General features: G+C 38.9%; 1 protein-coding gene across 1 annotated transcript; it reads right to left on the bottom strand.

Moving 5' to 3' along the window:
- Positions 1–2472: 2472 nt before the first annotated feature.
- On the bottom strand, positions 2473–3000 carry LOC120086476. The gene has a single exon (XM_039043149.1). It carries the CDS (start codon positions 2998–3000, stop codon positions 2473–2475), a length of 528 nt encoding a protein of 175 aa, XP_038899077.1.
- Positions 3001–14409: the final 11409 nt, after the last annotated feature.

Genomic DNA, 14409 nt, shown 5'->3' with positions numbered 1-14409 from the left:
ACGAGCCAAGGGCTCCTGTGAGAGACTCATTTGAGGTTAAGTAATCTACCACTGGAACTGCCCACGGGCCAGGCTTTAGTTGTATGCTAGCATGGTGAGTGTATGTTATGGTAAATTGTTAGCATGTTGATTGATAGTATGACCTGAATCAAAGTATGTTCTGGCACGAGTTCTAAATTGTTTAAATACACACCTAAGCACTTGATCGTTAGTATGTGATGGTATGTGTTTTCATATGTCGACGTCTGACCTGCTGGTGTTGAGGCATACTTGTATGTTGTAGAATTATGATGTCAGGTTTACATGAATGTTGTATATTATGTTGTTGAGGATTATGTGTATGTGAGGAGCCATGGTACCAAGGATTTCATGTATGTTTTAGAATTGTACGGTGTTGATTCTTTGAACGTTGAGACTGTGTGAATATCCTCATTGATTAGTTAGATGCTCACCAGTTTTGTGTTTCCTTCAGGATTCACCAGTTTTGTGTTTCCTTCGGGATTCACCAGTTTTGTGTTTCCTTTGGGATTCACCAGTTTGTGTTTCCTTCGGGATTCACCAATTTTGTGTTTCCTCCGAGATTCACCAGTTTTTTGTTTCCTCCGGGATTCACCAGTTTTGTGTTTCCTTCGGGATTCACCAATTTTGTGGGCATACTTAACTACAATAGGATAAGACTCAGTCTCTTGTCTGTTTCATGTATTTATGTGCCATATGCGGTATCTAGAGGACATAGATGCCTAGCCTGACCCTAGTGGTGGGGCTACTTACTGAGTATTTCATACTCATTCTTTCTTATGTTGATGTTTCAGGAAAAGGTAAAGATGTACCAGCGATGACGCAGCGGAATTCGTGATCGTGTCACTGGGACTAGACCTTTTCGCTTCCGCATTTTGAAATCTGTTATTTGGTTTTACTGTTTAAAATTTATTACTAAGGATTATTTCTTTTATATGCCTTTGATTAGCCTTTAACAATTTTGGGTACCCTATTAACTGTTTTAACAATTGCATTTAATACACGTCTTTTGAACTTCTCTTATTTAATTAGCATTTATTTCAAATAACTTAGCATCGTTTTTAAATTCTGTGCATTCATTTATTTTAGTAACGACCTTACCTAAGTCCTAGGGGGTCGGATCGTTACATTTATACATAAAACGACATTTAGAACGTAAAAAGTGACTATTTCATTGTTCAGTCTTATGCAAACTCATTGCTAGGATGCCCTCAATCACATATCTCTATATGGACGATTCAGGATCACATCGTTTGTACTAACTACAAAGTGGGCCCAACCTTTTGGCTATATATTTGAACTTGATCCATAGTGTCCCCAGAATAAGGCGCCCAACCTTATCCATATACTATAAACCATTTTGGCTATATATTTGAACTTGATCCACATTTATGTCACTACATATAGTTCAAACTACGTTAAATAGCCTCAGGACCTTAGTTTACTGGATTCAAGATTACAATTTCAATAACAACTTTATCGAAAAACAAAACATTTATTAATTTACAAACTACGAGTTTTAGGACATAAAATCCAACACTACATTTCTCAATGCATGATGACACATTTCCTATGTCTAGAACGCATGCGATATGTATGGAATGTAGCAGATAGAACTTATTTCTAAGTCTCTACTCTTGCTTATGCGCTCTAATCCGACTCTCTCAAGCCTAGATTCTGTCTTTAGACTACTCTCTCAAGTACTCCAAATGATGAATGAAGCATACATAAGATGATCGCATAAAGTGCATAGCTTAAGTCATGCTAGCTAAGTACTTCTCAACCCATTCACAAATTTAGCTACTGATGTATTGTGTGAAGAGACTGAACATAAATTGAAATGAAGTTTCCATTCTTGCAAATAAAGTGTTTGAGTACAAAATAATAAATGGTGTAAGAAGTATCAAGCCAGGTAAGCAATGTCTTGCTTCCTCTGGCTTTTTACACTACTCTTATCACTTCAATTCTTTCCCAAGTTATTAACTCTTGCTCTTGCAAGGGTTTGGTGTCTCTCCTCCATGATGTTTCCGGCAGTCTCTCGACCTCTTCAAAAATTAATTTCTTCTTAAGAATGCCCTTCCCTCGACTTCGCCTCTCTTCTTCGCTTGGAAGTCCTCCTTGTTTGGTAGCATTGGGTATTTATAGACTTCTAGAAAAAATAGTTCTTATCACTAATGATTGCGTGGATGGGCAGCATTAATTTTCATACCCTATTGCATCGTCTGATAGTCACCGAACATTCAATGTATTTGCAACGATATGGTCTTCAACGACTGTCAACTGAATTTCTGGAAGATAGCACGAAGAAAAGAGTTGGCAGTCATAAGAAGTAGTAAATATGCAGAAGGTAAAATAGATTCTTGAAAGAAAAACAAAAAAGGATACACAAAAGGATATACTTCGTCCCCGATGAATGTATGCCACTTATCATCACAGGGACTGAGTGTTTCTTCTTTATTTTGGCTTACCCAAGTCAATGGAAGTTTTCTCGCGTTGGAAATCCCCTCCATGATACAACTTTACTCTTTGTCCATTCACTTTAAATGCGTTGGTCCCATCTTCGTTGGTCAATTCCACCGCTCCATGCGGAAATACTTCCTTGATTATGAAAGGCCCGAACCAACGTGACTTCAATTTTCCAAGAAAGAGATGCAGCCTAGAGTTGAACAACAATACCCTTTGACCTGCTTTGAGATTTTTCTCGCAGAAACACCTATCATGCCATCGCTTGGTGCGTTCTTTGTAAATTTTGGAATTCTCATACGTTTGTAATCTCCACTCATCCAGCTCTAGTAGTTGAAGTTTTCTCTCTTCTCCTGCAACCTTAAGATTAAAGTTAAGTTTCTTAACTTCCCACATCGCCTTATATTCCAGTTCCAATGGTAGATGACAAACCTTTCCAAACACCAATGCATATGGTGACATGCCTATGGGTGTCTTATAAGCAGTCCGATATGCCCACAAGGCATCATCTAGTTTCATGGCTCAATCCTTCCACGATGGTTTCACCACCTTCTCTGAGATAGTCTTTATTTCTCTATTAGAAACCTCTGTTTGTTCGTTTATTTAGGGGTGATACACAGTGGTGATCTTATGGTGGACATTATATTTGATCAACAGTTTACTAACAATGTGATTCACAAAGTGGGTCCCTTCGTCACTTATTGTGGCACGTGGGGTGCCAAAACAAGTGAAGATGTTTTTCTGCAAGAACTTAGAAACTGTTGCCACATCGTTTGCAATGCATAAAACAGCTTCAATCCATTTGGAAACATAGTCGATATTCAATAAAATGTATTTATAACCGTTTGACGATGGAAATGGTCCCATGAAATCTATTCCCAGACGTCAAATAGATCCACCTCTAAAATGACGTTCATTGGCATCACATTTTTTTTTTTCTAAAATGCTTCCAGTGCATTGGCACTTATCGCATTTCATGGAGTATTCTCATACATTTTTAAACAGTGGGTCAGTAATACCCACATTGCAAAACTTTCGCCGCTGTCCGCTGAAATGCCCTCCATAAGGTGATTCTTGACATTGAAACAATATGCGATGGAAAGCAGTTTCTAGAACATAGAGTCTCAATATCTGGTCTGGTTCCCTTTTGTAGAGATTTACCCAATAGTAAAATTTGCATTCATGTATGAGCCTTTTCTTTTGATGGGATGTGTAGTTTTCAGGGAATTGTTTGCAAGCCAAAAAGTTGACAATATCCGTACACCAGGATAGTTCTTCAATCTTAAGCAACTACTCATCAGGAAATGAGGCATTCACCACTGATTGGATGCGATCCACTTTTGGATTTTCTAATCGCGATAAATGGTCAGCGACCTTGTTCTCTGTTCCCTTTCGGTCGATTATTTCCATATCAAATTCTTGGAGTAAGAGAGCCCATCGGATTAGTCTAGGCTTCCCATCTTTTTTGGTCATCAAATATCTTATCACAGAGTGGTTTGTGTGGACTATCACTTTTGACCCCAAAAAATAAGGTATGAATTTTTCAATTGCAAAATCACCGCTAAAAGTTCCTTCTCGGTGGTGGTGTAATTCGTTTGCATGGAGTTTAGTGTTTTGCTAGCATATACGATGGGTTGTAACATTGTCTTTACTTTTTGTGCCAAGACTTCCCCCATCGCATATCTGCTGGCATCGCACATCAGTTTGAATGGCTTCGTCCAATCTGGTGCGATCAGAATTGGCGCTATAGTCAAAGTGTCTTTTAGTGTTTTGAATACAGTGAGGCAGTATGAATCGAAATCAAAGGGTCTATCAGCTTCCAACCATTCAAAGGTCGAACGATTTTGGAAAAGTCCTTCACAAACCTTCTGTAAAACCTCTATGTCCTAGGAAACTCCTTAAAGCTGTCACAGGGGGTGGAAGATTTTCTATAGCTTCAATCTTTGCTTTGTCCACCTTTAATCCATTCCTTGAGACTTTGTGCCTGAGCACAATTCCTTCCTTGACCATAAAATGGCACTTTTCCCAGTTCAACACCAGATTAATTTCCTCACATCTTCTCAGTATTCTCTCCAGGTTTTGCAGACAGATTCATATGTTTGTCCATAGGCCGAGAAGTCATCCATAAAGATTTCAACCGAGTCTTCAAGGTACTCGGAGAAGATTGCCATCATACACCTTTGAAACGTACTAGGTGTATTGCATAATCCAAAAGGCATGCGACGAAAGCGAATGTTCCATGTAGACATGTGAACGTGGTCTTTTCTTGATCCTCTGGTGCGATCATAATTTGGTTATAGCCTGCGTATCCATCAAGAAAGCAACAATAATCATTCCCCGCTAATCTGTCGAGTATTTGATCAATGAAAGGTAAAGGGAAATGATCTTTCTTTGTCGCGGCATTGAGTTTCCTACAGTCCATACAAATCTGCCAACCCGTGACGGTCCTCATGGGGGTCAATTCATTGTTTGCTTTAGAAACCACTGTCATCCCACCCTTTTTGGGAACACATTACACGGGGCTGACCCACGTGCTATCTGCGATAGGGTAGATAATGTCGGCATCTAACCATTTGATGATTTCTTTTTTGACAACCTCTTTCATTGCAGGGTTTAGTTTGCGTTAAGGCTCTATTGAGCCCTTCTGATTTTCTTCAAGCCAGATTCGATGCATGCAATACGTTGGGCTGATACCTCTGATGTCTACGAGCGTCAATTCGATTCTAGTATATTTTTCCAGAACACTGATCAGCCCAGTTTCTTTTTCTTCAGGTAACGCACAGGATATGATGACTGGTAAGGTTTCATTCTGGCCGAGAAATACGTACTTCAAGTGAGTTGGTAGATTTTTTATTTCTAGTGTAGGTGGTTTCTCTAAAGAGGGCTTCTGTGCTTTTCTTTCTTCATCCAAATTCAGCATTTCATCATTCTTCAACATCTCTGTTATCGCATGGCAAGTCCTAATGGATGCTATCACATCTTCTCTTTCTTCATTCTCTTCTTCGGACTCCCAATTTTCAACGCCAGTTTGTTCATCATCGAAATCTGATAAACCTTCCTCATCTGGGAACTTCATTGCCTTGATAATATTGAACCTGAGCTTCTTTCCGTTGACGCTCATTGTGATTTCTCCCTTGTGCACATCTATTTGAGCACGACCAGTAGACAAGAATGGTCGTCCCAATATGATTGGAACATTTTTATCTGACTCATAATCTAAAATAATGAAGTTTTCAGGTAGAATGAATTTGTCTATTGTTACTGATAACTGGCAGAATTGCCAATTATTATAAGCCTTTTATTTAGAATCATGAGGGCCAATAAGTAGAAAATGTGATGATAATCTTAGAATTTGCGAAGATTTGAGTTTTGCATCAATTAGCACCTAGATCCTCACTGACCCCTACATTATGTGTTACTCTATGTTGAAGTGTCTATTTTTGTAGCTATCGCAGGAATCAAACGCATGCGTTTGAAATAAGCAATCACAAACAAACGCATGCGTTGAAGGTTGGATCGTATGTGTCCATCGCATGGAAGTTGCGGTGAACGTACGCGTCCAACGCATGGAAGTTGCGGTAATCGTATGCGTCTATCGCATGGAAGTTGTGATGATCAAGCGAATGCGGTGATCAATTGAAAATTGTGGCCACGGAGTGATGACCATAATAGAAGGACGATTGCAAGACGGGTAGAACACGTTGATGCTTTAGCTGAATCAAGCTTGGACACATACCTTGGGAGTATCAACAAGATAAGGCGATGTGACATTGCCCATACCGCAACAAAAGCATCAGTGAGCCATAACGCAATCATTATAGTTTTCGGCGTTTAAACTCTATAAATAGCATTTTAAACCTTCATTTCAAGACATCCGAGCTTTTGCCTCAAGGCAGAAGTTTATGATCACAGATGAGAGCTTGAAAGAGATTTCCAGTGAGAATTCTTCATCTCTATAACCCAGACCGAGTGATGATTAGAGCATTCACCGGAGATAGAGCTCGAGAGAGACATCTCCACCATTCAACCATGGCACCATCGACAGCCTTGATGCAGAGTCCTTCATCTGCCTTCTAATCTCTGTATTGTATATTAGCTTAAGATATTAAGATATGTTGTGATCAATGCAAATCTTAACTCCTTCATTACCATCTTTTTCATCATCTTCATCTCTATCATAGTTTTTCTTCAGCGTTTATTTATCAAAGTCAATCGTATGCTTAATCGTGTAGCCTAGAGATAGGACGCATGTAGCAACCCACCAAGAGGTGTGCGTTATGCGAGTATAGTGAGTTAATCCTCTTTGCTTAGTGAAAGGATGTGGCAATGCCTGTCTATAGGATGTTGCATTGCTTGTCTATAAGTTAAGTAGCCGCGTCTAACTGCCTGAGAAGGTAAGGGATGGAACGCACTAAGCAAGGTTCGTATTGTTCCTAGAGATAGACACAATCTTATGCTCGACGCAACCATGCACTATAGAGATATAGTCATGTGGTTGGCTACCTAGAGGTGTGATGCGTTAGTGCAACGAGCTGGGATTACTCGAGCGATTTAAGATAGTAAACGTTACTAAGCGTTAATGATTGTTGTGTCTCTACTTATTCTCATTGCAAGTCTTCTATTGCTCAATCTGTTTAGTTAGGAGTAGGAGTAATGTGTGAAATATTTAAACCTTCTTTGCTTTATTTTTATTCTTATTCATCGCCTCAAACGCATCACCTCACAAATATTATTGAGTGACAAGTCCCCGTGTTCGACCTCGAATTACCCGAGAAACTTGCGTTTGTGTTATACTTGGCGTAACCGTAAGAAAACTTATGATAGGAATGCGTGGTTATTGCATGCTAAGATTAACGCATCTTCATTCAGACGCATGACCTCAGACGCATGAGTGAAAACGCATAAGCCATGTTTAACGCATGATTTAATGTACAACCCCATTCGTCCTTAAAAATAAAAGAAAACAAAACACGTCCCTAAATTATCCCAACAAGTTTTTGGCGTCGTTGTTGGGAACTTGGCAGCTAATGTTTTGTGAATTTTCCTTGTGTTTTCGCAGGCACCCTTTCAATCTTATGCATATTGTAGATTGTGCGACCAAGCTGCAAATAATAATTGAAGTATAGACGATGCGTCGAAAGTCAAATATTGACCCTGAGATAGAAAGGCTATCTGTCGGATGAGCTGGAAGCAGTCTTAGACGCATGTCAACCATCATGCGTCCAACAATTGCTGGAAACTCCAATGGTCAGGGCGAGCCCTTGACCCAAGCAGTTGAGAGCCATCTCCTGTATGGGAGACTCCTTGCGGTGACAACACTCCAATTTCTCCAAGGACGTCTTCTACTCTATCTTTTACATTGCTTTCCTAGTTTAGTTTATTATTTTTATTTTGGATATACGAATGCTTCCTTGGTTGTGGTGCGTTTGCTCCTTGTAGGTGCGATAATAACTCTCCTCGGTGCACAGTTACAATGGAAGAATCCTCCACATCCTTCAACGCATGGCTTCAATCGCATGAACTCCAATGCATTGTCGCATGCGTTCTTCTACTTAAGGTTCTGTTCTTGTTATCTTTTATGCCTTATCCTCTTGAAATTCTCTTTGTCTGACTGCGGTTCTTTGCGATGCGTCTATAATGGTACAAATAATTCACCGCGTCCTCTAACTAGTATCGCAAGGCACCCCTTACTTTTAATAGCCTCTTCAAAGTGTGAAAGTCTAGTTTTATTGTGTGCAAACCCTTGCTCAAACATTTGTTATCACATTCCTCTTGAGTTTTTTTTTAGCTGCAGTGAGAATGCTGCCACCCTCTAAGTTTGGGGGGTGGCAGCGATATCGGAGAATTGCGTTCATCACATTGCGATCATTCCTTCAAAAAATAAACTTTTGAAAATAACAACTCCACTGCCAACGCAATGGGGAAACCCATGTTGACAAGAGTTGAGTTGTGAAAGGCACTTACCCGTACTTGGATGTCCGCATGACACCCGTGGGGGCAAGCCAAAACGAAGGTAAGTCGCCAGGATCAACGCATAAGCGCAATTCCTCTGTCTGGCGCAAGCCAACTTAAGCAAGACATGAGTTGATTTGAATATGGAACGCAACCGAAGTTGGATGCCCGCATGACACACGTGGGGGTAAGCCAAAACGAAGAGTGTAACCACGTTCAATGTCGCATTAGAATAAGTAAACGCATAAGCTTGAATTGTTTTGAATGAACGCATTCTCATGAGCTGAACGCAAAGTTGTGGAGAATGAATAAAAAGTTTTTGAGCAAAGGCTTTCCGAATTTAACTTAGAAAAGATCTCTTTGGAGAATCAGCCGAAGTAGAGAAAAGCACTGCGTCCATAGTTAGAGGAACGAGTAAATTATATTTTGAGAAGATGGTCATCGCAAAGAGACGTCGGAAGGTCAGTTAAGAATTTCTTGAGTATAACGCATGCTTGAGGACAAGCATGATTCTAAGTTTGGGGGGGTGATAACTGGCAGAAATGTCAGTTGTTATAAGCCTTTTATTTAGAATCATAAGGGCTAATAAGTAGAAAATGCAGTGATACTACTTAGAATTTGCGAAAATTTGAGTTTTGCGTCAATTAGCACCTAGATCCTCACTGACCCCAATATTATACGTTACTCCATGCCGAAGTGTCTATTTTTGTAGCTATCGCAGGAATCAAACGCATGCGTTTGAAATAAGCAATCATAGACAAACACATGCGCTGAAGCCAGGTGATCGCAAAGACAAATGCATGCGCTGAAGTTTGGATCGTATGCGTCCATCGCATGGAGTTGCAGTGATCGTATGCGTCCAACGCATGGAAGTTGTGGTAATTGTATGCATCCAACGCATGGAAGTTGCGGTAAATGTATGCTTCCATCACATAGAAGTTGCGATGTTCAAGCGAATGCAGTGATCAATTGGAAATTGCAGCCATGGAGTGATGACCATAATAGAAGGACGATCGTAAGACGGGTAGAACGCGTTGATGCTTCAGCTGAATCAAGCTCGAATGCATACCTTGGGAGTATCAACAAGATAAGGCGATGTGACATTGCCCATACCGTGACAAAAGCATCAGTGAGCCATAACGCAATCATTATAGTTGTCGGCGTTTAAACTCTATAGATAGCCTTTTGAACCTTTATTTCAAGACATCCGAGCTTTTTCCTCGAGACAGAAGTTTGTGATCACAGATGAGAGCTTGAAAGAGATTTCCAGTGAGAATTCTTCATCTCTACAACGCAGACCGAGTGACGATTAGAGCATTCGCTAGAGATAGAGTTCGAGAAAGACATCTCCACCATTCAACCATAGCACCATCGACAGCCTTGACGCAGAGTCCTTCATCTTCCTTCTAATTTCTGTATTGTATTACATTTTAGCTTGAGATATTAAGATATTTTGTGATCAATACAAATCTTAACTCCTTCATTACCATCTTCTTCATCATCTTCATCTCTATCATAGTTTTTCTTCAGCGTTTATTTATCAAAGTCAATCGCATGTTTAATCGTGTAGCCTAGAGATAGGACGCATGTAGCAACCCATCGAGAGGTGTGCATTGTGCGAGTATAGTGAGTTAATCCTCTTTGCTTGGTGAATGGCTATGGCAACGCCTGTCTATGGGATGTTGCATTGCTTGTCTATAAGTTAAGTAGCCGCATCTAACAGCCTGAGAAGGTAAGAGATGGAACGCACTTAGCAAGGTTCGTATTGTTCCTAGAGATAGGCACAATCTTATGCTCGACGCAACCCTGCACTATAGAGATATAGTCATGCAGCTAGCCACCTAGAGGTATGATGCATTAGTGCAACGAGCTGGGAGTACTCGAGCGATTTAAGATAGTAAATGTTACTAAGCGTTAATGGTTGTTGTGTCTCTACTTATTCTCATTGCAAGTCTTCTATTGCCCAATCTGTTTAGTTAGGAGTAGGAGTAGTGTGTAAAAAATTTAAACCTTCTTCGCTTTATTTTTATTCTTATTCATCGCCTCAAACCCATCACCTCACAAATATTATTGAGTGACAAGTCCCCATGTTCGACCTCGGATTTCCCGAGAAACTTGCATTTGTGTTATACTTGGCGCAAGCATAAGAAAACTTATGATAGGAACGCGTGGTTATTTCATACTAAGATTAACGTATCTTCATTCCAACGCATGACCTCAGACGCATGGGTGCAAACGCATAAGCCATGTCTAACGCATAATTTAATGTACAACCCCATTCGTCCTTAAAAATAAAACAAAACAAAACGCGTCCCTAAATTATCCCAACAGTTACCAAGACATCTTTTAATTTCCCTTCAAGGTGCACCAAGGATCTATCAGCGAGTTGAAGAGTCACTATTCTGGGCGTTAGCTGTCCCACATTCAATCTTTTTAAAATTGAAAGGGGTATTAAGTTTATGCTTGCCCCAAGATCGCATAATGATTGACCAATATAGATTTCTCCTATTGAGCAAGGTATTGTAAAACTGCCTGGGTCGCGCATCTTTGGTGGAATTATAGTGTTGTGTTCTTGTGTCAATGCCACCGTGGCGAATCTTTCCGTGCTTCTTTTCTTCGAGACAATGTCCTTTTTAAATTTTGCATACACCGACATCTGCTCTATCGCTTCTATGAATGGAATATTAATGTGCAATTATTTCAAAATTTCCAAGAAGCGCTGATACAGGCCTTCATCGTTATGTTTCTTTTTCAGTGTTTGAGGAAATGGAGGTAGCTGCACTTCCAATGTTTCATGGTTTGGAGGCTTAGAGGTGGTCGCATCTTCTGGCTCTCTAGTCTCGGACTCTTTTGATTTAGTTTGCGATAAAGGCTTTTTTTATTCAATCGTAGGTTGCTCCTTTGACTCGGTCTTGCGAGGCTCCTTTATGACTTCTATCGCCGCCTTTCCACTCCTTAGGGTGACTGCTTGGCAATGTTCTTTCCCGACATTTCCTTGATTGCATTGAAGCTCGGTTGAGCTAGGCAATGTCCCTTGGGGTCTGTTCTTTAACTCTCCCGCAATTTGTCCCATTTCAATTTCCAAATTGTGAATGGATGTAGCTTGGTTTTGAAAGACTGTTTCATTCTTTTCGATGCATTTCTTCAATAGGTTTTCCAGGGATGATGAGGATGGTGGTTTGCTAGCTTGTTGTTGTCCATTACATCTATGGAAAAACCCTAGCAGACTTTCTCTCTGAGCCACAGGCTGACTGCCTTGCTGTTGGTTGTTCTTCCAAGAAAAATTAGGGTGATTTCGCCACCCCGGGTTGTAAGTGTTTGAAAAATGNCGATGCATTTCTTCAATAGGTTTTCCAGGGATGATGAGGATGGTGGTTTGCTAGCTTGTTGTTGTCCATTACATCTATGGAAAAACCCTAGCAGAATTTATCCTAGCGCCACAGGCTGACTGCCTTGCTGTTGGTTGTTCTTCCAAGAAAAATTAGGGTGATTTCGCCACCCCGGGTTGTAAGTGTTTGAAAAATGATTGTTTTTTACAAAGGAAACTGATTGAGGATTTCATGGGCATTCCTCAAAAGAATGTGATTCTTCACATAAGACACAGTTGGTGCTTGTTTACTTTATCGCATTGACTTGCCCATTTCGAGCTCTTGAATTGTTTATTGCGATGCCTTGCAACAAGATAGCTAGAGACATAGTCTTGCAAGATGGAATTCGCTCTTACCCGATTTAGGGTTAGAAGATAGGTTATTCCTTTAAGTACTATTTTTTGGTTTTGAACAATGGGGCCCCATCCTCTCATGGTCTAAAGGGACATGGTTTATTAGCCAAACTATAAACCAATTATTCAATAGAGGATCAGTGGGAGCTTAAGGAGCAAGATGTATTTAAAGGGGTAAAACACTATTTTGACGTAGTTGTAAATACGAACGACCTGTGAAGGTTCAACTTATTGATTATGGTTAAAGTGGACAAAAATATATCTATAGTGAGGAGAGTGCAACTATCGAGCTATAGTGGTGTGTCTTGGTAGTTAACGAATATTGATTAATTTGGTCTAAATAGTTTAGCCAATTAATCTCGTTAGAGCTCATGATCTGTAAGTCCATAAGGTCCCTCTACTAGCTTGTAAAATTGTATCATGGATTAGTGAATTGAGCGGTTTTGAAGCATTCAAAATTGAAATTAGAGTTTTGAATTTGAAGTGTTCAAATTCAATTTAGGGTTTGATTAATTGAATTTGATATAACTAAAACGTTTACTTTTGTTGAAATTGAATGGAAATATTTGATATTAAATTATTAACATGAATAGGGTGTTTAATTAATTTAATATTTGATATTAAATTATTATTTATTTATTTAATTAAATTTGTTTAATTAATTATTTAAATAAAACATTTTAAAAAATTTTGAGATTCAAAATTCAATTTTGAATTAATTAAATTTATTTTTTTGAAAATTTAATTTAATTTTGAAAAATGAATTTTAAAAAAATGAAGTTAGTGGAATCCTCTAATTAATACCTAGTCCACTATGATCAGCTCATTGAGGTGTCAATGGGTTGAAGATTGGAGTGCCTGCATGTTTATTCTTCATAAATATGTTGAATTTCATCATTGAAAGGATGTTGCATTGTGAATTTCTGAAATTTAGCTGCTTCTCTCCAAACCTCATCTTTCCCTACCAAATTGATCTCAATTTAATGTTTTCACCACACAATCCAAGTTGTAGAATAGTAAAGAAGATCCTCTTGGTGGTCTACTGTGCATTTCAAGGCCAAATTCGTAGAGAGGTGCTGGAATTGCTGTGATCAACAAAGGTATTGTTCATCTTGAAACCATCTTTTTTGAAAATAGTTTTCATACATGTTTTTAAACTCAAATTAAGTGTAATTAGAATGCTTATCGATTCTGATTTCTTCCACTGCATGTTTGTATACTCCATCAATTGGTATCAGAGCATGATTTAAGCATTCAATTAACGTTAATTTGAGTTTGGTGGGTGAATTTCTGTAGATTCATGTTTGGTTGACTGATATGGTTGAAATTAAACTTCGGCATTAGATTTCTCTTTGATTATGTTGTTAAATTTTGTATTTGGCTCTTGTTTGATGAACTTATATGTGCGCTCTAAAGTTTATAATTTTATTGGAATCAATAGAGTTCAAATTAGGTTGTAATCAAAGATTATAGCAGGCAAGGTCAGCAGTAGAAAACTGGATTCGGAGCTACTGCCGGCAGCATTGCAACGCTGCACCAGAGCGTTGTGATGCTGCTCTTGATGAAACTCATGGCATTACAATGTTGGGATGGAGTGTTGCAATGCTGCTCATCCTAGCCTAGAAAGACGCACGTGTTCGTGAGCCAGTTCGCACGGGTGAAGTCGGTTCGACTGGTTTGGTTCTTTTCTAGTCTGGTTAGCGCTCTCTGGTTCGGTTCAACCTCATTTGGAGCCTTGAAAAGTCGGTTCGAGCAGTTTGGGGTCGGTTCTGGTCGGGTCAAGCGGTCCATATTCAAAATATTATTTGTAATATTTAATTAAATTTTCTTGCTTAGGATGCCAAAGTTGAACCATATCGGTGTTGTGTTAAATATTTATGCATGTGATGTATGTTATATTTAAATTAAACATGTATGTGTATAATGTATGCCATGTAGATTTAAAATCCCACCATAGGAAGCATGTTACATGCTTTGAATATATGTTATAAAGGGTTATAATATATAGTATGCATGTTTAAGGTTTCTAAAATTTAATATAAGTGTTATATTAAAGTTTGAATGCCTTTGATGAATGTTATGGATGGAAAGCATGTCTATTGTTTTATAAGTTGTTATAAAATTGGATTAAACATTAAAATCCATAACAAAGATAAGTTGTATGATCATTTAAGTTAATAACTTGTTTTAATAGTTTAAATAGGTCGTTATCTTATAAAATACGGTTACAAACTCAATCAGTATATAATCATATC

Source organism: Benincasa hispida, chromosome 9 (assembly GCF_009727055.1).
Source record: "Benincasa hispida cultivar B227 chromosome 9, ASM972705v1, whole genome shotgun sequence".
In the NCBI taxonomy this organism is placed as follows: Eukaryota; Viridiplantae; Streptophyta; class Magnoliopsida; order Cucurbitales; family Cucurbitaceae; genus Benincasa; species Benincasa hispida.
This window is presented reverse-complemented; position numbering and strand designations above follow the sequence as displayed.